This window comes from Lampetra fluviatilis, chromosome 41, assembly GCF_964198595.1.
Source record: "Lampetra fluviatilis chromosome 41, kcLamFluv1.1, whole genome shotgun sequence".
NCBI classification, from domain to species: domain Eukaryota; kingdom Metazoa; phylum Chordata; class Hyperoartia; order Petromyzontiformes; family Petromyzontidae; genus Lampetra; species Lampetra fluviatilis.
Window position 1 is genome coordinate 6347534 of NC_136315.1, and position 25085 is coordinate 6372618.

The 25085-nt window shown below is 46.9% G+C and overlaps 1 protein-coding gene across 1 annotated transcript; it reads left to right on the top strand.

Moving 5' to 3' along the window:
- Window positions 1–441: 441 nt before the first annotated feature.
- Window positions 442–19114, top strand: LOC144946482 (uncharacterized). The gene is made up of 5 exons (XM_078875396.1): window positions 442–765; window positions 11271–11300; window positions 11850–11983; window positions 14990–15088; window positions 17998–19114. The coding sequence occupies exons 1-5, from the start codon at window positions 645–647 to the stop codon at window positions 18025–18027; spliced, it is 414 nt and encodes a 137-aa protein (XP_078731522.1). The 5' UTR covers window positions 442–644; the 3' UTR covers window positions 18028–19114.
- The last annotated feature ends 5971 nt before the right edge of the window (window positions 19115–25085 follow it).

A 25085-nucleotide genomic window follows, 5' to 3' on the forward strand; every position in this document is an offset into this window, starting at 1 on the left:
GGGATTTAATATTCACTCTGTCGCTGCTCCTCTAGCACAGAGACGGCGCTACAGCAGCAGCAGCAGCATCATCATCATATAGCATCGCCTCGTACTAATCCTCATCATATCGCATAGACGCTCCTGATGCAGACTCTTGCTTATACACAATAGCAATCGTCATTAATTAGTGGCATCATCATTGTATTCCTTTCATTTTGTGCGAATATATTTGTTGAGCCAGATATATATTTACAAAATAAAATCGTTACATAGGGCTCTATATTATCGGAAGAAGAAAAAATCGTAAAGGGTATCGAGAGATTTCATATATTTTTTTGAATACGTTTAGATTCTATTTTTATTTCAATTAATAAAAAATAATTTTGCTATAATTTTCCATTATCGCCAGTCGCTCGCGTGATATCGAGAGGTTATTTGATTTGTTGGCAAATAAACGTGGGGGCTGGGGTGGGTGGGGAAAAGGTCGCCTCGTATCTGCGACTCGTAGAGCTCTTCGAAATCACGCGCATCTCCCGACCCCAACGACGCACGGGGGGAGCCACGCGGACATCGGAGAGAGGCTGAGACAGCGGTGACATCCACGAGCGGAGAGGGCCAGACAGCCAGAAGCGTGAGACAAATCCAGGTGGAAGGTCGTCATCATGGATGCACTCATGAAGGGGTTTTCCATGGCCAAAGAAGGCATGGCCGCTGCGGCTGAGAAGACCAAGCAGAGCGTGAGCGACGCAGCTGAGAAAACGAAAGAGGGCGTCATGTATATGGGTGAGTGAGGCTGCCCCCCCCCCCAATCTCTTGTCCTGCCCTGCCCTCTTGTGTCCTGCCCTGCCATGGCTCCTCGTTGTTTAAGCTGCTGCCCCTTTGTACAAAATCGCAGCCGCATGAATAACCCCACCCCCCCTACCCCCCTTTTAATCCCACCACTCCCTGCCGATATTGACAGCTGCTTGACAATTCTCCCGTGCGCACACACCTTGCCCGGCCTGCGATGTGTTGCGTTGGCTGATGTACCTCCGTGCGCTGCGGTGAAGGGCTGTTGCCCGAAACGTCGACTCTATTATGTACGGCATTTCATTTGACGGCAGTTGTTCCGGATAAATGTTGCGTTTTTTTCAACGATGTGTTACGTTGGCTGATGTACCTCCGTGCGCTGCGGTGAAGGGCTGTTGCCCGAAACGTCGACTCTATTATGTACGGCATTTCATTTGACGGCAGTTGTTCCGGATAAATGTTGCGTTTTTTTCAACGATGTGTTACGTTGGCTGATGTACCTCCGTGCGCTGCGGTGAAGGGCTGTTGCCCGAAACGTCGACTCTATTATGTACGGCATTTCATTTGACGGCAGTTGTTCCGGATAAATGTTGCGTTTTAAAAATATATATATATTTAAATGTAAATAATACAAGCATATTGCAATGTGAAAAGCAGACATCTGTAAACATGGACGATCATTGATTGATCTAGTGATTTTAAATGTGTTCAATCGTAGCTTATAATTTGATACAGAACGCCGATATGTACATATACGTCCAGTGATCTATCAATCATGTCTAGTTAATGAATGTAATATACACAATTAGTAGACCATCGGAGCTTGGCTTAGAATTTCATAAAGAATATAGTGTGTACATTTATACGTGCATAGATTCAACTGCCTATGTATATGTGATAATGTATATGTCGTAGCGATTAATGGCATACACCATGTATATATGTGAATATGCATCCATTGACTTATCTAATAATGTATATAGTGTAGTGACTTATTCCATACATCACGCTTATATTGTATATCTGCGTCCAAGAGATTGAATACTATAACAGTAATAATAGTACAGTAGTAAGAATAATGATGCTCTCTATTTTCCTATAAATTATTCACTGATTCTCAAGGACTTTACAGCAGGGGCCTGGAATGAAACGTGAGACAAATTCGACGTTTTAATGAGTGTGCTACACACATTAGAGATGTACAGGGTGGCGGTCCGTATGTCATGTGACCTCCAATCAATTGACCCCTAACATTGTTTGTTTCCTTTGCGTAATCATTTCTACTTTGAAATAAAAAATCGTACAACAATTGTACGTTTTAGATAATTAAATGGGAGGGGAGGGGGTCACCAGACATCGGGACCATCCGGCATAAAATCACACGACGACACATACACACACACAGCCTTTCTCTCAATCCACTGCTGGATGAGGGCCAATCACCCTGATGGTAATCGTATGCCGATACATACAACGATGCATGGATTCGCAATTCTATTTTGGTCTTTGCAAGAGGCGATTTTTTGGTTTTCACAAAAGGTCATTTTGAGATATATTAATCTATTTTAGATCCTGTAATATCATTACTGGATGATTGATTATGAAAATTATGATTGCAACACTATCAATTAACCGGTTGCATCTTCATTTCACGTACGTGCGTGCGTGTGTGTGTTTCGAGTCAAAGCAACGTGTCTATATGAGTTATTGTTTAACACGAATCAGCCCAGCATAGACGACAGATGTTTGATCACCAATCCTAGCAAATGTCGATTTTTCGACAGACATATAGCATACACTGTGTGTGTGTGGGTTTGTTCCACGGGAATACCTCCCTGTGTCGCCTTTCGCGATCTGTGCGATGAAAGATTACATCTAACGATACAGTATATAACAAGGACTGCATCTAAATGAGTCGACGAGGTCGATGAGAAGACATCAATCCATCAGAGCCACAGTCGCCCCATGCATCATCATCAGTGGCAAGGACAAACAGAGGACATGCCTGGCCGATACCCAGCCAGCATCTACAACAGTAGCGCCAGCTATTGATAAAACAACAGCAGCAGCAGCAGCAAAATAAATTGCAGCAGCGATAGCTATAGCAACGATAGCCGCTATAACAACAGCAGCAATAGCAACAGCTATGTTAGTAGTAGCAGCCACTATGTCAACTACAGAAGATATGACAACAGCAGCAACATCAAAAGCTGCAACAATAGCTATAGAAAGGACATCCAATATAACAACAGCAGCAAGGCTATATTAGCAGCTACAGTAGTAGTAGCATCAGCTATTGCAACTATAGCAGATAAAACAACAGCAGCAGCAGCAGCAAAATCAATAACAACAGCTATAGTAGTAGCAGCAGCTATGGCAGCTACAGCTGATATAACAGCAGCAGCAGCAGCAACATCAATAACAGCAGCAATCGCAGCAGTTAGATCAACTATATAAGTGATAGCATATATAACAGTGCGCAGCAATAGCTTTAGAAACAACAGCATTATAAAACAACAGCAGCGGTGTCGGCAGCAATTATATAAGCAACAATAGCTATCGAAACGACAGCGGCTATAAACACGGGATGAAGAATATCTACAGCAGCAACAATAGCAGCATCAGGAGAGGCAACAGGTCTTGCAAACAGCAATGCCAGCAGAAGCAACCGCTATAGCAACAGAAGTAATAACAACAGCAAATATAACATCAGCAGCAGCTATAGCAAAACAAGCCACACTGGCAAAGGTAGAAGCTTTAGAAACGTCAGTAGAAGCAACAGCAGTAGAGCTATAGCATCAGAAAGCAGCTGCAGGAGTCGTATCAACATCAGCTATAGCAGCTACAATAGCATCAATAATAGTCAAGTCACTCGAGTTAAATAACACATGGGATCATGTTGATTTCTGCACTGAGAGATCGTATTCAACAAGTTCCTTCCTGGGGGTCTAGCCCTTTCTTCGATGTTACAGTACATAAGACTTCCTGATGATTTTTTAATAAAATTGTATTTTTTATTCATGACGTATTGTTTACCATAAAACAAATTACCGTTATTACCAATACCCCCAATGAAGCGCTCACATATTGCTCACAGGAAAGAAATGACGCTACTGTCAGGAACGCATCTCCATAAATACAACGGTATCATGACGCCTTTTAGCACTGATTCGGTTAGCGCTGCTCACTTCTCCAGGAACGCATCTCGATCGCTAAGCGAGGTCTGCCCGTACAGCGTTTTGAGATGCAATTCTAGGAATTGCGATATCATAAATAAGTAACCCACTGTACATTATTGTTGTTATTATTATACAGCCGTAGCATTGCCGTAGAAGCTACAGCAGTAACCAGAGGTGGGACAAAGTCATTGTTATGCAAGTCCAAGTCGAGTCGCAAGTCATCAAATTCATGACTCGAGTCTGACTCGAGTCCAAGTCACATGACTCGAGTCCACACCTCTGGCAGTAACAATAGCGACGGCTGCTGCTTTGTCAGCAATAGCAGCGGCAGCACCAGAATATGAATGCAGAGGGAATGCACTGCAATGGGCAATGCCTCTCACGCCTGTGACCCTTGGTGCGTGTCGAATGAGACGTGGCCGAGTGTGCGCTCAACGCCAGCGCCAACGCACCTTCAATAACATCACTGTATACGTTATACGTGAAGTATACGTCATGCGTTTTTAGACAATTGTTGGTCATATCCTATTTAAGTTTATTTCAATATTATTATGCAAAAATAATCACCATTATTAAATACTGTTACGTTCAGCCCTGCTGGATGAAGGCCATCGGTATAGCATGCCGATCATGCATTTGACCATACTTCACCACGCCGGATCAGTGCGGGTGGGTGAATGCGGGGAGGGTAGACATGGGACCATAGAAGTACAATACAACCACGTAATTGGCTGCATTGCTATCTGCTGACAAGGCAAGTAGCCCTGCGACAACCTGTAACAGCTGTTTTACCCATGGATGAACGGTGATGGGCCCTTTCATCTAGCTTTGGACTGAACAAGTGCATGTGAATTATGATTATTATGATTTACACATCCTGTAGATACGAGCCCAGTGTATATGTGAAGGTGTTATATGCTTTATGTACATATGCTGATCCATTCTATGCCAACCCAAAGAGGGGGTTGTGTGACCATACTTCACCACGCCGGTCAGTTGGAATGATGTTGATGTCTAGTGGACATCTGTGAAAAAACGCCATATAGTTCATCGGATTCCTGCAGTCTAAATAAAGATTCAGATTCTGTAAAGGTGAAGGGGGGGGGCTAGAACCGGTTCAAATATCACTCGCTACTGATGTTAGCCGTGGTCGGGAGTCCGACTCGGTTTGCTGGGCTCATCGTGCAGTGCGCTAACCACTGCGCCACCGCTCCACCCAACATCAACAGGATATGCTAATATTTATAGAAGTTAAAACCTGTAAATATCTGTCATTACTACAAATTGGGGTTTTAAAGTTAAATGACTGCGTGTGTGTGATTAGTGGGTGCGTGAGGGCGCTCTCCACGAGGCTACGATGGAGTCGAGATTCACGAATCAAAATGCAAACTCTGTAGTGAACGTAGCGGCCTCTAGCGGCTGCAGGGTTCAAGTGACCCCATTACATACAACAGGTACACATCGAGACTCACTCACGACCTCGTTTCACGAATTTAGCTATTGCCTGATAATTGAGGGCGCGTTGGAATTTTGATCTTACATGTTGGGGGCCGTCCATAAATGACGTCACGCACCTAGGGGGGGGGGTCAGTCAGACATTTGTGACGATGTGTGACGAGGGGGGGGGGGGTTGAGAAATGTGACGTCACATCAAAATGCGCAACTTTAATTAAATACAGACAACACGTTCTACTTAATTAAATAGACTTTTTAAGAAATGATTTCTCCTACAACATCAGAGTGCAGCGCCACATTAAATACGCACTACAATGACTATAGTTTAAAGCGATTTGAAGCATATTTTTGGGGGGAGGGAGGGGGCAGAGCTTTGTGACGTCATATTGAGAGGGGGGGCTGACTTTTTGTGACGCCGTGTGACTAGGGTTGGGGGGGGGCTTAAAAATCGTCCAAAATCAAGTGACGTCATTTATGGACGGCCCCTTATTGAGAATGGCCGTGTCGCCAACAGCCACCGACACAGTCTGTTCGGGCTATCGGGAGGGAGTCGTTCTCCCTGCTCCTGATGGAACTTGTCTCGTGTTGCGGCTACTGCTGCGTCCGCAGTGATGTGCACACGGACAAATAACAACAACAACAACAACCTCAACACGACTGCGTAGCCGCACGCGGTTCTTTGGCTGCCCCCTTGCGGGCAGCCGTTTACAACAAAAACAATCGTAAAACATCATTTTACGTCAAGATAATTTATTAAAATATGCCAGGGAATGGGTCACTGTGCAATGTCTTGGTGACGATAAAATGTACAACGAACTGTTGTTGCGGGGGGACTAGATATACGCAGTTTATTACATAAACTATTTTGTTTAAGTCAGAATTTGTTTGTCTGTCTGCTGTGTCCCTGCTGCTGTTGTGTCTGTGTACAAGTGGCTCGGCGTGTTATGCAGCTCTCAAACTGTTTCGGTAAAAGACAAAAACGTAAACAATTACTCTTCTGCTTCTTTGCAAAGGTTGCCGACCCCTGGTCAATAACAATGCCGTGGTCTTGAAAGGAAAACAGACAAACAAATATAACAGGGAAATAATAAAATAGCAAAAATAAAACATAATAAAATCTAAAATAAAAAATATTTTTTTTCCTTCTACGTGACTTTGCCGAAAGAACCAAGAAGATGAATCCCTGCAGTCACGAAAGCTTTAAATCGAAATATAACATGTGATGTTTCTGGAAATGACTGCAAAGCACGTACACATGCCACGCAGACAGGAGACACGGGTTCGAGGCTGCACTTGTTTTCGCCATGGTGATTCGTGAGATTTAGATTTGAAACATGTTTTCTGGTTACCAGTCTTTAAATCAACGAGCAGTGTTTCCCATTGATGACCAGATTTTTCTTTCGTCTCATATTCCTACTTTGTGTACGAGAGATTGAATTGTTACTAAGACATGTGGCTTAAAGTTAACATTTTACAACTGCTAACCCAGCAGTATTTTTTTAACAAGACTAACTGCTGATGAGATCCAAAACACATTCCTGCGGAGGGAGCTGGTAGGAACGTTGGGTTGCTCGGTCAATGGCCAGGGTCAACGGCGGCGTGGTGTATTCCGCAAATATGCCCGACTGTGAGGGCGGGCACAAGCCGGCGTGAGTAGGTTAAACGTTGAGTTTTATAAGGGCACCACGGGGTGACCAGCCCCACCCCACCCAGCCCCACCCATCCCACCCCCCACCCAGCCCCACCCTCCCCTCCCCACCCAGCCCCTCCCCACCCTCCCTTCCCCACCCAGCCCCTCCCTCCCCACCCAGCCCCTCCCTGCACGACGGACGGACCGACACAATAATTCCCTGTGGGCTGGTGTAACCTGGCGGTTCCTACCAGTAATAAGGAAAACCAGTCCAGAGTTTGGTGGCTTAAATGCCGATTCATTATATCAGTCTGGAGAGCCGATAGGTTGATGGACGAGACACAATATGTTTGACTATGTGGATGAAGCAGTTATTCTCGTAGATGAGGGGTACTGTTTTATTTTCATCATGACCAAGGGAAATGTTATTCGCGTATTGTTCCATCTATTGATTGAATGATTCAAATCAAGATTGAATTAGACTGTTACCTTCTTGAAGAATGTCGTCGTCACCCTCTACAATTGTTGAAATCTCAACACATTCGTCAAAAAACACAGTGGCCTTAAAAGGAGATCTATAAATTTCGATTTAAAGCTTTCGTGACTGCAGGGATTCATCTTCTTGGTTCTTTCGGTAAAGTCACATAGAATGGAAATAATAAAATAATAAAAAGTAAAAATAATATGCTTTATTTTATTTATTATTTTTATTATTTTATTCTTTCCATTCTACGTGACTTTACCGAAATAACCAAGAAGAGATCTATGAATATAATAGGCGACGTTTCGGGCAATGACTATTCCACAGCACACAGCAGAGTTCGCAGAGAGATCGAGGGGATACAAGTTGGAGATTTCAGTTACACTGCAGGACCTGAAAAACATTTATAATGTCAAACAGTGGTTCGTGACCTTTTGCTTCAGCCTGCAACGCCTCTGGTTCTCAATCGCAATATTTTTTTATAATGTTAATAAACACGTCGGGGTTTGCTGAAACAAAGTAATCGCACCATTGGAACCTCATTTGCCAGTAAAAATATGATAATAGTTTTTTTACCCTTCTATCTGGCAACAAAACTGACACCTTTTTTTTTTTACAAAAAACATAACTCTGATAATGTGCACATTATCAGAGTTATGGTTTTTTTTGTTTGCATTATGACTGCAGGTATTGTGGTCTATGTAAACATGACTTGTAAAAAAAAAGTGTCAATTTTGTTGCCAGATAGAAGGGTAAAAAACCAATTATCAAAGTAATCGTATTTACGCATCCATGCATAATTTGTGTTTTCGATTATTCACCTTCTATAAATCATTTGGTCGTGTCTCGCACCCCCCCCCCCCCCAGAAAGGGCATCTCGCGCCCCCAGGGAGTTGCACCCCAGGATAAGAGCCACTGATCTAAAACAACATTGATGCATACTCTTAAGCTTTTTCGGTAAAGTCACGTAGGTAAAAAATAAAAATAAAATTAATAGAAGTAATAATAGGAATGATTATTATTATATGCAAATTATTTTGTCAAGGCGCTCTTCCCCTTCCAACCCAGCTTAAATATATGCTCCAAGCGTGGTGGTGTTTCATTCAGACGCTGTCTCCTCGACAAACCTGGTCTTCACCTGAGGACGGCTGCTTGCGTTGTGGCCGAAACGTCGTGAGAATTATTTTATTATGTTTTATTTTTATTATTTTATTATTTCCCTTCTACGTGACTTTACCGAAAGAACCAAGAAGATGAATCCCTGCAGTCACGAAAGCTTTAAATCGAAAAATTATTATTTTATTTTATGATTTTAAATAAAAATTATTTTATTTCTATTATTACTTCTATTAATTTTATTCATATTTTTTACCTACGTGACTTTACCGAAAAAGCCTAAAAGTATGAATCCTTGCAGTCACGAAAGCTTCAAATCTAGAATTAACGCTGATGCAATGGTCGGACATTCGCGAACGTCACGACTGCCGAACTATGTCCAGGTGAAAAGGGGGGAGCATGGCAGGTTCCAAGCCCCGCCCACACGGAATGAAGGGGCGGGGCTGTGAGCGAGCCGAGTGACGCTGCAAGGGGAATTGTGTTAATAAATAAATATAATTGTTGTTATTATTCCATTTATAGCGCGGCTTGTCCCCAAGGATCTCAAAGCGCTGTACAGGACACAGCAGCAGCAGACACTCATACCGTGTCAACCCACATGGTTTACTCCGTATTCTCGTACAGGGAAATTTAGTTTTCAGGGCCGTACGGCGTACAGCCGTTTCAATGCGGGGAATATAAAATGTCTATTTGTTTGTGTTTCTCCCTTGTGATGGGACTTTGTAGGGTGAACGTTGAGATTTATAATGGCCAATAAGGTCTGAATTGGTCTGTAATAAGATAGGGCACTGATAAGGGGTTTGACAGGTATGGTCACAACTCAGCATGCATTTTAAAAATATTATACTCCATTCACTAAATGAACTAAACGTTCAATAAGTGGAATTGTGTTGCAATATTTTCAATTCCTGCGCGTTGTTTGTTGCCACTGATTTTGTGTTTCGCTTGGTGGCCCCTTGCTAATGAGACTTCTCCTGGTCCGACACGTCCCCCCGTTCTGCAGGAAAACCTCACTTGATACAGCAAATATGGCTGTGACGGTCCCACCTGATGACGGAGACTTGTGTTGCCTCCGAAACGTCGTGATTTTTATTATTTTATTTTTTATTAATTTTAATTTAATTTTTTTACCTACGTGACTTTACCGAAAACCTCCCTCAACCATTCACCCACCCACCCAGCAATCTCACTCGCTCGCCCATTCGCTCACACACTCAATTCATCCACTCACTCGGTCGCTAAGGTCACTCGCTCGCCTAGGGGCCGTTCATAAATGACGTCACGCACCTGGGGGGGGGGGTGGGGGTCAGACATTTGTGACGATGTGCGACGAGGAAGGGGGGGGTTTGAGAAATGTGACGTCACATCAAAATGCGCAACTTTTAATAAATATAGACAACACGTTCTACTTAATTAAATATACTTTTAAATAGATGTTTTCTCATATAACATCAGAGTGCAGCGGCACCTTAAATAGGCACTACAATGACAATAGTTTAAAGCGATTTGAAGCATGGTTTTTTTTTTGGGGGGGACAGAGCTTTGTGACGTCATATTTGAGGAGGGGTCTGACTTTTTGTGACGCCGTGTGACGAGGGGGGGGGGGTCAAAAATCATCCAGAATCGCGTGACGTCATTTATGGATGGCCTCCTACTCATTCACTCGTTCGCTCTCGCCACTGAGACTCATCCTGGTCTCTCGAGATCTCGCCGGGTGAAACAAAATCAACGTGAACCTTGACCTTGGATGAAATCACCGGGTGAAACTTGGGCCCTAATCCACCGCCCACCCCGTCTCCTCTCCTCCTCCCACCATCCACCCCTCCGACGATGCTGTTAATGCCCCATTAATAATCCCTGCCCCGCCTGACACTGATCGTGTCACCTTCACGCACGACCTTGTGTGTACACGTGTTTGTGAGTCGGTGTGTGCTCGCTAAACAGCACTTGCCCCAATATTCTGTTAAGACTATACGGGGGATCTTTGTCTTTGTGTGTGGTTGGGAGTGGGGAGCGGTAGTGTAGCGGTGAACGCGCTGCGCTACGAACCCGGCGGAACCGAGTTCGATTCCCGCTCACCGCCACCAACACCAGTGATGATTATCTAAACTGGTCCTGGGCCTCCCCTAGGTCGTCTCAGCCTCAAATTAGTTCCTGGTGTGGTATGTAAACATCGCTACTAGGGAGACAAAGGCGGTCAGGCGTAGTACTGGCCACCCACCCCCTCTTGTACCATGCCGGCCTTAATAGGTGCTCGCTAACAGCACTTTCCCCCAACAATTTGTAAAGACTATACGGGGGATCTGTCGAGAACCAGTTCAGAGTCACTCGCCACTGATGTGAACAGTGGCCTGCAATTACATTCAGGTGGTTGGGTTCACAGGGCATTGCGCTAACCATTGCCCCCACCGCTCCTCCTAGTGGTGGAAATACATTTGCACAAATTGTCATTGGTGAAGAAGAATAATTCATCGCCGGCTTCACGGCGCGATACACGCGCTGTGTCACGTGGAGGTCGGATGTTAGCGTTTGTTGTGCCAAGGCGACCTTAGGAATCCAATTAATATCCATGGCAACGCTTCCTTGGTCTAATAATAATCTCTCATTTCCCTCCCCTTCCACCCCGCAATCCACACAGGCACCAAGACTAAAGAGAGTGTGGCTACAGGTAAGACGCCAGCTCCACCACCACCAGCATCATCCTCATCATTACCTCCACCACTGCCACCACAGTCATCCACCACCACCGCCGCCACCATAAACCACCACCACCACTGCCGCCAGCATGATCACGTCCACCTACACCACCGTCAGCATTAACCACTAACATTAACCATAACTCAGTTCTTAAAATTAACCCCGTTAATTACCATTAACCTCTATAATGTCTAACATTAGCCTTCACCCCTATCTCACCACCCCTATCTCGAATGCCACCCCTATCTCTAACGCCACCCCTAACCCCTATCTCTAACACCACCCCTATCTCGAATGCCACCCCTATCTCTAACACTACCCTTAACCCCTATCTCTAACACTACCCCTATCTCTAATGCCACCCCTATCTCTAACACTACCCTTAACCCCTATCTCTAACACTACCCCTATCTCTAACGCCACCCCTATCTCTAACACTACCCTTAACCCCTATCTCTAACGCCACCCCTATCTCTAACACCACCCCTAACCCCTATCTCTGACACTGCCCCTGGCCCAGTGGCGGAGAAGACAAAGGAGGCGGGCGGCGCGGTGGTGTCGGGCGTGACGAGCGTCGCCCACAAGACCGTGGAGGGAGCCGAGAACATGGCCGCCGCCACGGGCCTAGTCAAGAAGGGAGAGCCTGGGGCCAAGGTACTAAACTACACTATTTTTATTTTACCAGGTAAGGCCCACTGAGCTATGTAGCTCTCATTCAGAAGTCACCTGGCCACAAATGATAGCTCAACGAAGTGGCTTATCGTGTGGACATTTATAGTAGCCAAATACTCTATGTCGATTATAAATGTGGAAAAACCAGAGGACCCGGAGAAAAACCCACGCAACCACGGGGAGAAACACACCGCAAACTCAAAATATACAGCAGCAGGCATCAGGGTCGGTATCGGACCCACGACCTCCTGTATAGCAGGCGAGGTAGTTAACATCTCCTAGCCACCATGCGCCACGGGGGGCCTACTGGTCACTTTAGCCTGAGTCGGCCTAGGCGAGGAGCAGCTCCCGACGGTTGCCGCCGGTGTGGTGTGTCACAGGCCGGTGTCACGCACGGTACAAAAGGCAAAGTTACCCTGTGTAGACGACATAGACCATGAGGGCAAGTGCTGTTAGCAAGCACCTGTTAAAGGTGGCATAGCACTTGAGAGGGTGGCGTGGTGCCATGTCCTCACCTAACCCCAACTAATCTAAACATGGCCCTTACACAATCAATACCAACAGCCGCCATTCGCCTCTAAGTGTCAGTGATGTCACCATGGTGCCTGTGCCAGGCCAGATGCACTTTGAGGCCACGTGAAGCGTCGAAGGCTCGCTTACAGGAGCTCCCCGGACAGACCCAGCTTCACACAACATATGTAGTGACTGACTCAGAGACATTAAGAGTAGGAGGCACTCTGTTTATTAAACGGCTTTAACAGTCAACACTTGGTAACTACGGCTCCCAGCCAGGAGAGCTGGTCGACTACCTGACTGGCGACGTGGAGACAGCCCCCAGGTCCCCTCCCGGGGCCCCTCTTATACTGTCAGCGTGGCCTGCTGGCTCCGCCCCCGGCCACACCCCCGGCCATGCCCCCCTTCTGGAACCTACTAGCGGGTTCTCGATGTGCTCCTTCCGTGACCTTTCCTCTACATCCCTCTCTGGTCGATCACGTGACCTGCTGCCAGTCAGGGCTGCTGTAAGGGGCCATCAATTTAGTAGGTATGCAAAAATCTGTCAAAACTTGACTCCTCCCGCCTCTCCCTGTACGCACGTGGACTTTTTACCCCCCCCCCCCCCACCTGCGTACGTACGCTTGATGCACCCCCCGAATCCTCTAGCATGGCCGATATTTAATCCACGCAGAAACGATCAAGGATTAATAATATTAACGTGTTTAAGCAAACAGATAGTCCACCGCCGGACTATCTAACTCATTTGAAGGCCAATGTAGACAAATTATTGTCGAGGCTTAACCCCTCCCCCCCGTTTCCTATGTGTACATTGTCAGTAGACCCCCCATACGCAAGCGTACGCATTTGGATTAACCCCCCCTCCCCCCTCCATGCGTACGTACTAAATGGATGGCCCCTAAGCTGTAGATCCCCTTCCCTGCCAGCAGTCAGCGCTATGCTGCTCCGTGACTGATTCGATGTCACTACCAATATATATAACCAGCTCAGCACTGGCCCTACCAATATCTGGCTTATATTGGCCTAATGATGTCTATGACATAATAATGATAGTTATAATTGATTAATGATGGATATATAGATATATCGATGCTATGCTTGGATGGATAAATTGTGCTGATGTTGATAGCTGAATGGATGTATGAACACGTCAACGGATAGATCGTTGATGATGTTGACGATGACATCGATGATGATGATGATGTTTACCGGGCAGCGCATGCCTGTAATCCTCCAGCACTGGAGGTAGCGAGGGATGGTGAATCGCATACATGTTGTTTTAGTTTGTTATATGTATGAATGTCGAATTTATTTCACACCTTCTTGGTTGTTTCGGTAAAGTCACGTAGAAGGGAAATAATAAAATAAAAAAATAAAACTTAATAAAATAATATAATAATATTATTTCATTTTTATTACTTTAAAGCTTTCGTGACTGCAGGGATTCATCTTCTTGGTTCTTTCGATAAAGTCACGTAGAAGGGAAATAATAAAATAATAAAAATTTAACATAACAAAATAATATAATAATATTATTTCATTTTTATTACTTTATTATTTCCCTTCTACGTGACTTTACCGAAAGAACCAAGAAGATGAATCCCTGCAGTCATGAAAGCTTTAAATCGAACTTATTTCACACCGTACGTAGCCGTGATAATCGGAGGTGCCAACCGTGCTAATCACACCTCCGATTAGCGCGGTTCGCTACGTACGGTGCGAAAGAAATTCAAGGTACTTACATACGAAGCTCCCTTCACGTGGACATCGAAGAGGTGGCATACCCTAGCCCACCAGGAGAGTACGGTGCTGCAAATGTGGACTCCACACCTGTTCCAAGTGTAGGGATCGAGCGTTGCCTCATCGCACGCGTGGGTTTTCTCCGGTACCGCTCCCATTCCCTCCCACATGTAAACACTCGTCAGTTGGCCGATAACGCTTCAATAGAGGGCTGCAGAACTTGGGCAATTGTTGGTAGTGCCGGCTCACCGCCTGGATGCGTGCTGCTGCTGCCTTCCCCCTCGTCTGTGGTTCCTCCTCCTGGCAGAGGTCGCAACCGGGTACCCGATACCCGTACCCTACCCGATACCCGGCTACCCGTCCCCGGCCGGGTACGGGTACCCGTTTGCGACCCTGGTGCGGCCGGGTACGGGTACGGGTAGGCCGTGAGTCACTGGCGAGTAACTGTTTGTCACTCATTTCCCAACGTCTTGTCTCTTCTCACAATTCAAGTGCCTAGAATCAACCCACCCGCGCCTGCAACATGGCTTCATCCCAGAGGTCGCAATCAGGTACCCGATACCCGTACCCGTTTGCGACCTTGGTGCGGCCGGGTACGGGTAAGGAATCAAAACCCGTTTGCGACCTCTGCCTCCTGGCACCCCTCAGTCATCCTCTCTCTCTCACTCTACGAAAGCGAGCGTCACGAGTGGACATTCTTCTGCTAATTCTCACAACGGTGATGTGTCCCCGCAGCCCGAGGGCATGCCTGAAGGTCACATGGAGGGCATGAGCAGCCCAGAGGTGGAGGCCGCGCACGAGTACACGGAGGAGAACCAGTACGACTACGGCGAGGTGAGACGACGGGCAGTGCGGTGAAGTACGGTCAAATAACCCGACGACGACCCAACCCGTGCAGGCGTGGTGGGGATACCCCCTCATCCAGCAGTAGAATGGCAATTGATGCGCTGCAGATGTACATTACAGGTAAACATGGCATGGTTAAATGAACGTTCTAATTGGAGGCCTGAGCACGGATGTTGCACGGTGAATAAAGTAATAGCTAACGTGTGGTAATTAGGCTCATTAAGTTCCGCTTTATCTCCACGTCTCATCAGATGTCTTCCTGTGACCTCGTGCACCTCCCAACGTCTCCACCACCTGTTCCCCCCCCCCCCACTTCTTCCCAATCATCTTGCCCAATCTCCCCATCCCACCACGTAGCTCCGGGCACTTAATTGTTTAAATTTACCTTGTCAGTGGCCACGACTCGCAATTGTCACGCGCGTGGAATCACGGCACGTGTATTCATCAATTATGTATGAACTCGATTCTTGGAGCATTACGGATCCCTGGATGGAGGAATTTACCGACCTGTCCCTACAGCTCAGAATCATAATCTCTATTTAGACTGCAGGAGAAATCCGATGAGCTGTGAAGCCCTTTTTCCACAGATGTCCAGCATTTTTCCAACAGTAAATTCGACACGGCGAAGATAGGCCCCTGAACGATTATTGGGTAATGCTGGTATGTGACTACGCGCTTTGAAAAGAGGGCCATTGCACCGAAACGTCACCGATTATATTATCGCAGCGTGATTGACGAATGTGTGGAGATTGCCTATCTACGCATCGATGTATTGAGATCAATTCTCGCGCTCACGCCGCGTGCATCCAACTGTGCCCCGTGAGAATGGATCACTCCAAACGCATGCCGATTGCATTCAAGGGTTAATGTTGCATTTAGGCTAATGAAGTGAACAAAACTCTACAAAGCGAGTGAAGTCATGTTTAACATAATACAGTACAGTAGTCTCATATATTTACTTTGAGAATGCTTCAATACATGGCTTTTACACAGTTAGAGCACCAGACACACAAGACAAGCAAGTTGTTCAATAATACACGTGTATGTCGATGTTATATTGTGTATGTGAGTGGTCGTCAGCCCACGTAGCCATATTACCATGTGGCAGCCTCCATTACGTGCAGGGCAAATACCCGGCCATGTCAACCGCGTCTGGAGCATCCGAAGCTGCAGCGAGCTGGCCCAATCGTCATGATCCCGGCCAACACGTGGCTACAGTGACGTGGAGTACATGGACTCCTCCACTTACGAACATTCGACTTACAAACTTTCAGAGATACAAACGAACCGGTCCGTATGTCCAGTTGCCTGTTTGGACCGAGAGTCGTAAGTTCAACTGCCGCGCAATAGATTGTGGTGGTGACATCTACATCTGCAGAACGTGAAGAACCAGTGGCATCTACATCTGCAGAACATGAAGAACCAGTGGCATCTACATCTGCAGAACATGAAGAACCAGTGGCATCTACATCTGCAGAAAGTGAAGAAGCAGTGGCATCTAAATGTACAGGGGGTTATACAACTTGTAAAGCCATTCCCCGTGATTAGTGTACATGCCGTAAAACGTGTTTGGAATCGGCAGGAGTAAAGTTTGACTTACGAACAAATCGACTTCCGAACAGACCTCTGGAACCGAACACGTTTGTAAGTAGAGGAGTCCCTGCAGTGGGAAAGGTTGGGCAGATGAAAAATGTTGATACCCCGACTGATGCTCCTGCTGTTGTGGAGTGACTCATGCAGCCAGCTATGGCTGCAGAGTTTGGTAGTACATGTTGTTTACGTCGTTTATTGTGAAAATTTGGTCACAGTTCCTATGATCACTGTTTCATTGCTTTTATGGCTTTATTTTGGTGATTTTTGAAAAGTTTTTCGATTTGGCCATGTTTGTTTGTTGTAGTACAGAGTTAGACTGATGGCCTTAATCTAAGTTGTCTTGTGGTTGTTGTTGTTGTTTGACTTGCATCCCACTGGGATTTTTTGCACACAGTGTTGGTGTACGGTGCTTTTTCTGCAATATTTTGCTGTCTTTTCTTGGATTTTCTGTTTGCACATAGTCACTTTAAGATGTTTTCTTGTTCATGTTTTTGTTTTCTGTTTGTTGCGGTTGCACCCGATTCAAGAGCCGAATGGCTCACAGGGCTATACCAAATAAATGAACTTGAATGAACTTGAAACTTGAGACGAGTGGGTGGGGCCTATGCACAGTGGGTGGAGCTAGCGGTAGAGTGGGCGGGAATATGTAAAAGTGGGCGTGATTGACAACAGCTGGAGTGGCTGCCAGCTCAGCCATGCGTGCCGGTTGAGCCGCCCAGAAAACGGAGAGCTTCAAGTGGAGTGCGAGGCGGTATAGGGGCCGTCCATAAATGACGTCACGCACCTGGAGGGGGGGGGGGTCAGACATTTGTGACGATGTGTGACGAGGGGGGGAGGTGAGAAATGTGACGTCACATCAAAATGCGCAACTTTAAATAAATATAGACAACACGTTCTACTTAATTAAATAGACTTTTTAATACATGTTTTCTCCTACAACATCAGAGTGCAGCGCCACATTAAATACGCACTACAATGACAATAGTTTAAAGCGATTTGAAGCATGTTTTATATTTTTTGGGTTGGGAGGGGGGGCAGAGCTTTGTGACGTCATATTTGAGGGGGGGTCTGACTTTTTGTGACGCCATGTGACGAAGGGGGGGGGGGGGGTCAAAAATCGTTCTAAATCGCGTAACGTCATTTATGGACGGCCCCATAGTGGAGAGCCGAGCAGTGGCAGCCCTAGGCCAGCGGTGGAAATTCCACGTTCCTATGCCAATGACGATGATGCTACTGCTGCTGGTGATGCTGCTGCTGCTGCTGCTACTGCTAAGATGTCGTCTCCTCTCTGTGTTCTCCCGCAGGATACCGAGCAGTCTGGAGGCATGGAATGACCGCTGAACATCCGGACCCCCCCCCCCCGATCCCTTGATCCCCATCGCTGCCCCTGCCTGCCCTCCTCTCTTCCAACGTCGCCCCCCCCCCAACTCACCCCCCCCCCCCCCAATGCTTCCCACGATAACCGCTGCTCCGACAGAGGAGCGACCGACAGAAGAAGAGCGACGACGCGTCGGAACGAGGATCAACAAAAAAACGAATCGGGGAAACGACGACAAAAAAAAACCTTGAATGGAAAAAAAAAACATTCAATTGTGAACAAAAAAAATGATTCCACTGAGTAACTTCCACATTCATAGTGCGTGTCGTGGACGTGAGATGTTGTGATGTCTCCTCCATGTGAGTCATGTGTGTGATCGTGTTTGCACGTACGTGTGTGTGTGTGCCACGTGTGTGTGCCACGTGTGTGTTTGTGCCACGCGTGTGCGTGCGTGTGGATCAAAGTGGTGTATGTTCTGAGACTCTCTCTGTCCATTGGGCTGGGGTAACCGAGGTCGTGGGTTAAGGGGGCGCAGTTTGCCTCCCGTAACCTTCGAACAGTTGGGGGAGGGGGATACATCTGAGCCCTCCTCCATCACCGTATTCTCCACATTATAAAACGACCCGGCGAAAAAGACGCGCCCCACACTCGCACACGGTGTCAGTAAAGTGATACCGACCTGGTCACACGAGCAAATACTTAGATTCCCCGTATAGTCGTAATAGAGTGGAGGGGATGAGTGCCGTTAGCGAGCACCTACGAAGGCCGGCACGGCACACAAGGGAGTGAGTGGCCAGCACCACACCCGGGGATGTTTACACATCACTCCAGGTACTCAGTTGAGGCTGAGTCGACCTAGGAGAGGCACAGGACCGGTGCAAGTAATTGTCACGGGTGTTGGCCGTGAGCGGGAATCCAACTCGGGTGGCAGGGTTTGTAGTGCAGCGCGCTAACCGCTACCAAATTCCGCGCACACACACACACTCACCTACTGGGTTCTAAAGGTGCATTTCCAACTTTTGTTACAGGGGAAAAGGTGCGTCTTATAGTCCGGAGAATAAAGTAAAAGCCACCATGGGCCTCCTTTACCACTCAACGTGGGATCAGAATTCAAAATCTTTAGACTGGAAGAATCCGATGAGCTCTGAAGCTTCTTCTTGGTTCTTTCGGTAAAGTCACGTAGAAGGGAAATAATAATAGTCCTCAGGTGAGGACGGCTGCTTGCGTTGTGGCCGAAACGTCGTGAGAATTATTTTATTATGTTTTATTTTTATTATTTTATTATTTCCCTTTTACGTGACTTTACCGAAAGAACCAAGAAGATGAACCCCTGCAGTCACGAAAGCTTTAAATCGAAAAGAGCTGTGAAGCTTTTTCACGGATGTCCAGTAGGGGCAGGTCAGCAAGTTACAACAACAAACAGCACAGAAACACAATCGGAGTGCAAAGTATAGGAAAGCTAAGCAAGTCACTAACATTTCGATTTAAAGCTTTCGTGACTGCTGGGATTCATATTCTTGGTTCTCTTCTACGTGACTTTACCGAAAGAACCAAGAATAAGTCGCTAACATTTACGAAATAAAGTGCGTTAGGACAAAGGATGGCCCTCCTCCCCACAACTTTATTACCACCCCAATGAAAACAAAAATCATTCCCATGCGACAAATAAAACCAACGTTAACAGAAGCACAGATTCACATCTCGGCACTCTTATCGGCGTTCCCACGATGCCCACCACAGCGCGCTGACACAATTCATGCATTTGTTGATCGGGTTTGGCCAGCTATGAAGTTGTCTCTTCTCGTTATTGTCATACCAGGCTGCGTTTACGTTCTCTTTCTTAAACGGATGCTTACGTTGGAAAGGTTTACAGTATTTTTGCCACGAGTATGTGTTTGTGTTTTTTTTTTATATCTGTTATTGCAGTTGTACAAGATGACCGATTATCTACGGCGTTTTTAAACGGCCAAGGCAAAGCGGTTTCCGCACTCCACTCTCTCGTAGCTCTCTCGTTTACAGCTCGTCACCCCTCGAGTATCTCCCTTAGAACAACCACCGTTGAGATTCCCCACGCTAAGTGGTGCCCATTTTATCGAACCCGGCGGGATGATGGGCCGAGTTTACCCTCCCCCTCCTGGGCCATTTGCACCTGAACCCTGACGACGAATGTTTGTAAACTCCTTGTACGTTACATTCCTTGGCAAGAGCAAACCGAGGGTTAAGATTAGGTCCAAAGCGGAGCTTTGATTTCCTCCCCGAGTCTGCGACCCCGTTGCAATATTTCTGCACAGCGGCACAGCGCATCCCGTGTGCCTCTCCCGACCTGCCCCGTGGCTCCTGTTGGTCACGTGCCGCGCTTCAGTCGATCTCGCCAGCCACGCGGTAGAAATATTCGGCGAGAAATTAAGCCCTGGCTATTGCCACGCCTCCGAGAGGACAATTGTCCATCGCCGCTTAAGAAACCTGCGGCGGAACCCCGGGGCAGCCCGCCCGAGCAACATTCGTCCGGCTTCTTCCGTAGGGGGAACATTTGACGGGCTCCAAGTTGCGAGTCGCTGCCGTCCGTGCGTGACGGTTTCGGGGTCGCGTTTCCTTCGCTCAGCTTTGCCGAACTTTCCTAACAGCACAATCGACGTGGAATTGGTGACAGAATAAGCTAAACCGTTAACGACGTAGGGAAAATGTCACAGACTTCAGGTATATATCGGTTTGGAGAGCACAGCACAATATCAGGACTGCGTCTGTTATTTATCGATTTGTATTGTTGTTGTTGGTGTGTGTTCATTTCACTTTGTGTTGTATCGTCGCACTTTTATATCGGCTTGACTTCATAAGGCTGCGGTGACACTGAGCGGTAGGGATGAGATTGGCTGCACTGTACTGATGAGTTCCAGTCGGGATGAAACCCAGTTTCCCAGTTCCGTTATTCTGCTGCCATTGCCTGAAGATAAAAAAAACCACCACACCCCAAACCACGTTGAGCTGGTGGCCGTCACCGGCTGTTACGTGGAGTATGCGCGAACGTTGCCATCAATCTCGGCGTGCAGGGGACGCTGGGACTTTCTCTTGTGCGTTAAAAAAAACAGCTGTTTGCCAATATTATCATTTCGTATCTGGCTTGCGCGAATATAGATATTTCCGGCCGATAGCATTTCTCCATCACGCTACAGAAAGCGAGCGAATGTGTTGCGAGTTAAATGACCGCGTCCGTTGCCCCCTTGGGACGCCCGCGATTCCTGCGTTAGCCTCGGCACCCCTTCGTGTAAGCCGGGTGGCGAGAACTCCAGAGAGCAGGACAGGGAGTCATCTCACTTGCAAAGGTGAACTAGGGGGGAGGCGGCGGCGGTGGGGCGGGGGGGGTCACCAAAAATGACAGAGGCCAAACGAACACGGCCCACCGCAGCAGGACGCAGCGTCGATGACTTTGTCGAAGGTTCTGCGCCGCGTGGCCTTGTGTCGTCAAACTCGTGCCGGCGAAAACGACGCGTTCCGTTGCGTCTTCATGGTCGAAACGCCAAAAAGAAACACAGTCGTTTGGTATATTTACACGTGTGTACATTTATCTTCGAACTTGTATATTTGCTAAGTTATTTTTTATTTACGTATTATTACGATTGATGACACACACACACACACCATTAATGTTATGCACCCACTCAAGAGACACGGGAGTGATCCATCTGCCGAATTATCCATTCATTTCCTCCCCCCAGCCCCGTTTGCAAAAGTCGTTTTTATTTGTCGCGCGTGCTGTTGCTCATACGCGATGCGATTTGTCTCAACGGCGTGGAGCCGTTCTTGTTGTTGCACCGGCTCCAAGCACGGATATATCAACACAGCGAGCTCTGCATTGCGACAGCGACTCCTCCAAATACCGGGGCTCGTCCAGGGAGTAGGTAGGCCTGGCCCCCGGCATATCCATTCCCTGAATCAAAAACTCCGTTAATTCCACAAAGAACCAAGTTGCGCGCACGTTCGCAGCTTATTTCTCTCGCTCTTTACAACGATATCTACGTAGAAATAAAGTCTGGTTCTCATATAACGCGGTAGTTGCCTTCCCGAAGAACACCGCGTTATGGAAAAATCTCGTTATAATAAATAGCATAGGTTAAAGCACAGTCCGAGATAACACGTGAGATGGCTATGCAGGCTGAACATCAAGACGGATGCACGTGGGGAGCATCTAGAAGCATCTAGAAGCATCCAGCAGCATCCCAATGCCTTGTGCGATGCGACACCGAGGCAGCCGTAAAACCGCGTATTGCTAACCGCGCGACGTGGTTCTGTTCGATCAATCGCGTTCTATCCAATTCGTAATCCGCGTTGTGGAAAGTGTTCCCGAATACATTCATCGCGTTATATCCAATTCGTGCTATGAAAACACGCGGCGTCATGGGACAGACTGTTTCTAGGAAGCAATACGAGAGGTTCCAAAAGCACACGCACACATCAATGAAGCTGCCCACACATCACAAGCCAACGCTGGAAGGCACGGTCTGGGAACAACGTGGTCACGATGCAGGACGGGACAGGGCCTGCCCGGCAAGTGGACACGTGCCAGACAACGAGGTATAAAATAAATCACGACGTTTCGGGCGCATCACCTGATGACGGACGCTTGTGTTGCGCCCGAAACGTTGATTTATTTTATTTTATACCTACGTGACTTTACCGAAAGAACCAAAGAGTATGGATTGCTGCAGTCACGAAAGCTTCGCATCAAGATTGAGTCACCATGGCTTTGCACGCTGTTAATTTGATGAGCGTTGGGAGAGCTACATAAAAAAAAATACATGAGGTTGTTATTGGGTTAGATCGCGTAAATATAAATGTGTCGTTAAACCCCGCCACAGCCAATTAGTAAGGTTTGTCACGTAAACAAAACGTGGCCAATTCGTTACTAGTACAGCACACCGGTGTGTTGGAGAGTACAATTCGAGTACCACGTTTCCGTCGGTAATTACAGAAACCAGTCTCATCAGGCGACAGACAGAATTCTGGCCAGCGACACATTTATATTAACGCGATATAACCCAAAAGCAGCCTCTATTGTGGATAAAATTGGTCGCCAAATTCGACTTGTGTAAAAAAAAATGTGTAAGAATCTTTTCCGGCTATTTCGACGTCCCACAAAAAAACAAAACCCAACATTTGAGACGCGGGACACATTGCACCTTGGCCGCCCATGTTATTTGGAGGACCCGCTGTGTAACATCGCAGACTACGGCTCCAGATATAGACGCGTGGGGAGAGGGGGGGGTATCTGCGATACACGCAGTAAATGTGTCGCCTAACTCGAGAAGACAAAACGGTGGCGGCGAGTAACCGTGGGCATCTGCAAGAAACTCATCGCGTTCCTCAACGACACCGTGGCCTGAAAGAGGAAAACAGTCCATCACCGGGCGACGCTTCGGGCAATGGTCCTTCGGCACGTGTTGTCTATAACGTACTGTTCCGTTTAAGGCCACAGTGTTATTGACGAATGTGTTGAGTTGGTTGCGTGGGTACCACTGCCAACGCAGAATCGCACACATCATTATCATGTGGTCATCTCCAAGGCACGAGGACCACCTCTTGACGCTCGGGGGTATTATAATGAGTACACAAACGCTTAAGTTGACGCCGAATCATGCCAGGTCCTTTACTAAAGGGCTCTGCGTTTGGATTGTGCAATTTCACAACACCACCTTGGGGGTGGGTGGTCTGAATGGATGCTTTTGTCTCCCCCCACCCCCCCCAGACATCCAGTGGTACATTCCGAATTCAAAGGACACCAATGCCTGCCCCCGTTGGCATCGCCATGCACGTGGGTTTTCCCAATAGCGCCCGAGGGAGTGGACGATATGTTTTGCGTCCTCGAAATGACCGAGTCTCAGGACAATTTTTCGAGAGGGGGTCATCAGAGAGTTAATTGTATCCGAGTCTGTCAAGGGGAGGCAACACGGGGACAATATTTATGCGTCCGGCACACCACGTCCAGTATACGCCGCCTGTCACTGGCTGTGCCTGCCTACGACGACTCTGCCTCGTCACGTGTCACCTCCTGCAGTCGACCAGCGACTTGAAGATATTCAGTGAGAAATGAGCAGTTGCAAACAAACACAATACTGTATGCACGTAAACGTGTACATATGGTCACGCAAACACAGTAAACACGTGTGCACGTTCGTAGCACGGTTGGCTACGTACGGTGCGAAAGAAGTGCAACATACTCTTAGGTTTTTCGGTAAAGTCACGTAGGTAAAAAATAATAGAAATAATAATAGAAATAAAATAATAAAAATCACGACGTTTCGGAGGCAACACAAGTCTCCGTCATCAGGTGGGACCGTCACAGCTAGATTTACTGTCTCAAGTGAGGCAAAATTCCAAGAGTCAAGCTCTTAAATACAAGTTTAAGGGGGGAGGGAAGCGGGAGGGGCTTATCTGAATGTGGAAGCCAATGAGTGGAACGTGTTGGGGGGGTGGGCGGGGCTAAAAGAGAACAATAGGTGCATCTTGTTGATGTTTTACCCGATGTTGGTTGACAATCCAAATACAACAAAGGAGAGGAGAGTGCTGTTAAACGCTGGGGATGTCAACACTCGGTAAAGTAGACTAGTACCTGAAGTTAAACAGACAAATGTAAGACAAATATCCCCGTATAGGCATTCCGATTGGTGGGTCAATTGCTGTAAGCGAGCACGCGTGTAACCACATATCTGTAACTTTAGCATGAAGCCCAATTTCAATTGAAAGGAACCTCTCGAAAGCATGTCTTGAGACTCGATAAATAATGAATGCGGCGTGACCACATCATTGGTCTGTGTTTAATCAAGGTCAAATATAAAACACGTTTGTAACGGGCATTGTTAATCATTTATACGCAGGCAACTCTTCCTGAATGTCAGCCAAGACTTCAAAAGAATTTGTGTTGTATCTCTGGGCAATTGACAATTAACTTTTTGTATTTTGAATGTTTCACTTTTTATGCTTTTCCAATGTTGTTGTCAACAACATTTGTTTCTTTTTGTTTATCACCGCCGCGTGGGTTGTCGTGGGCTCTGCTGATGTTGTCTTGTTCCGCTCTGTGTG

What these genes read in the sequence shown, in the direction of transcription:
- LOC144946482 (XM_078875396.1), top strand. Translation starts at nt 645, where the DNA reads ATGGATGCACTCATGAAGGGGTTTTCCATGGCCAAAGAAGGCATGGCC. An exon ending in AGAGGGCGTCATGTATATGG is followed by an intron (nt 766 to 11,270) that starts GTGAGTGAGGCT and finishes CAATCCACACAG; the next exon opens with GCACCAAGACTAAAGAGAGT. An exon ending in AGGGAGAGCCTGGGGCCAAG is followed by an intron (nt 11,984 to 14,989) that starts GTACTAAACTAC and finishes GTGTCCCCGCAG; the next exon opens with CCCGAGGGCATGCCTGAAGG.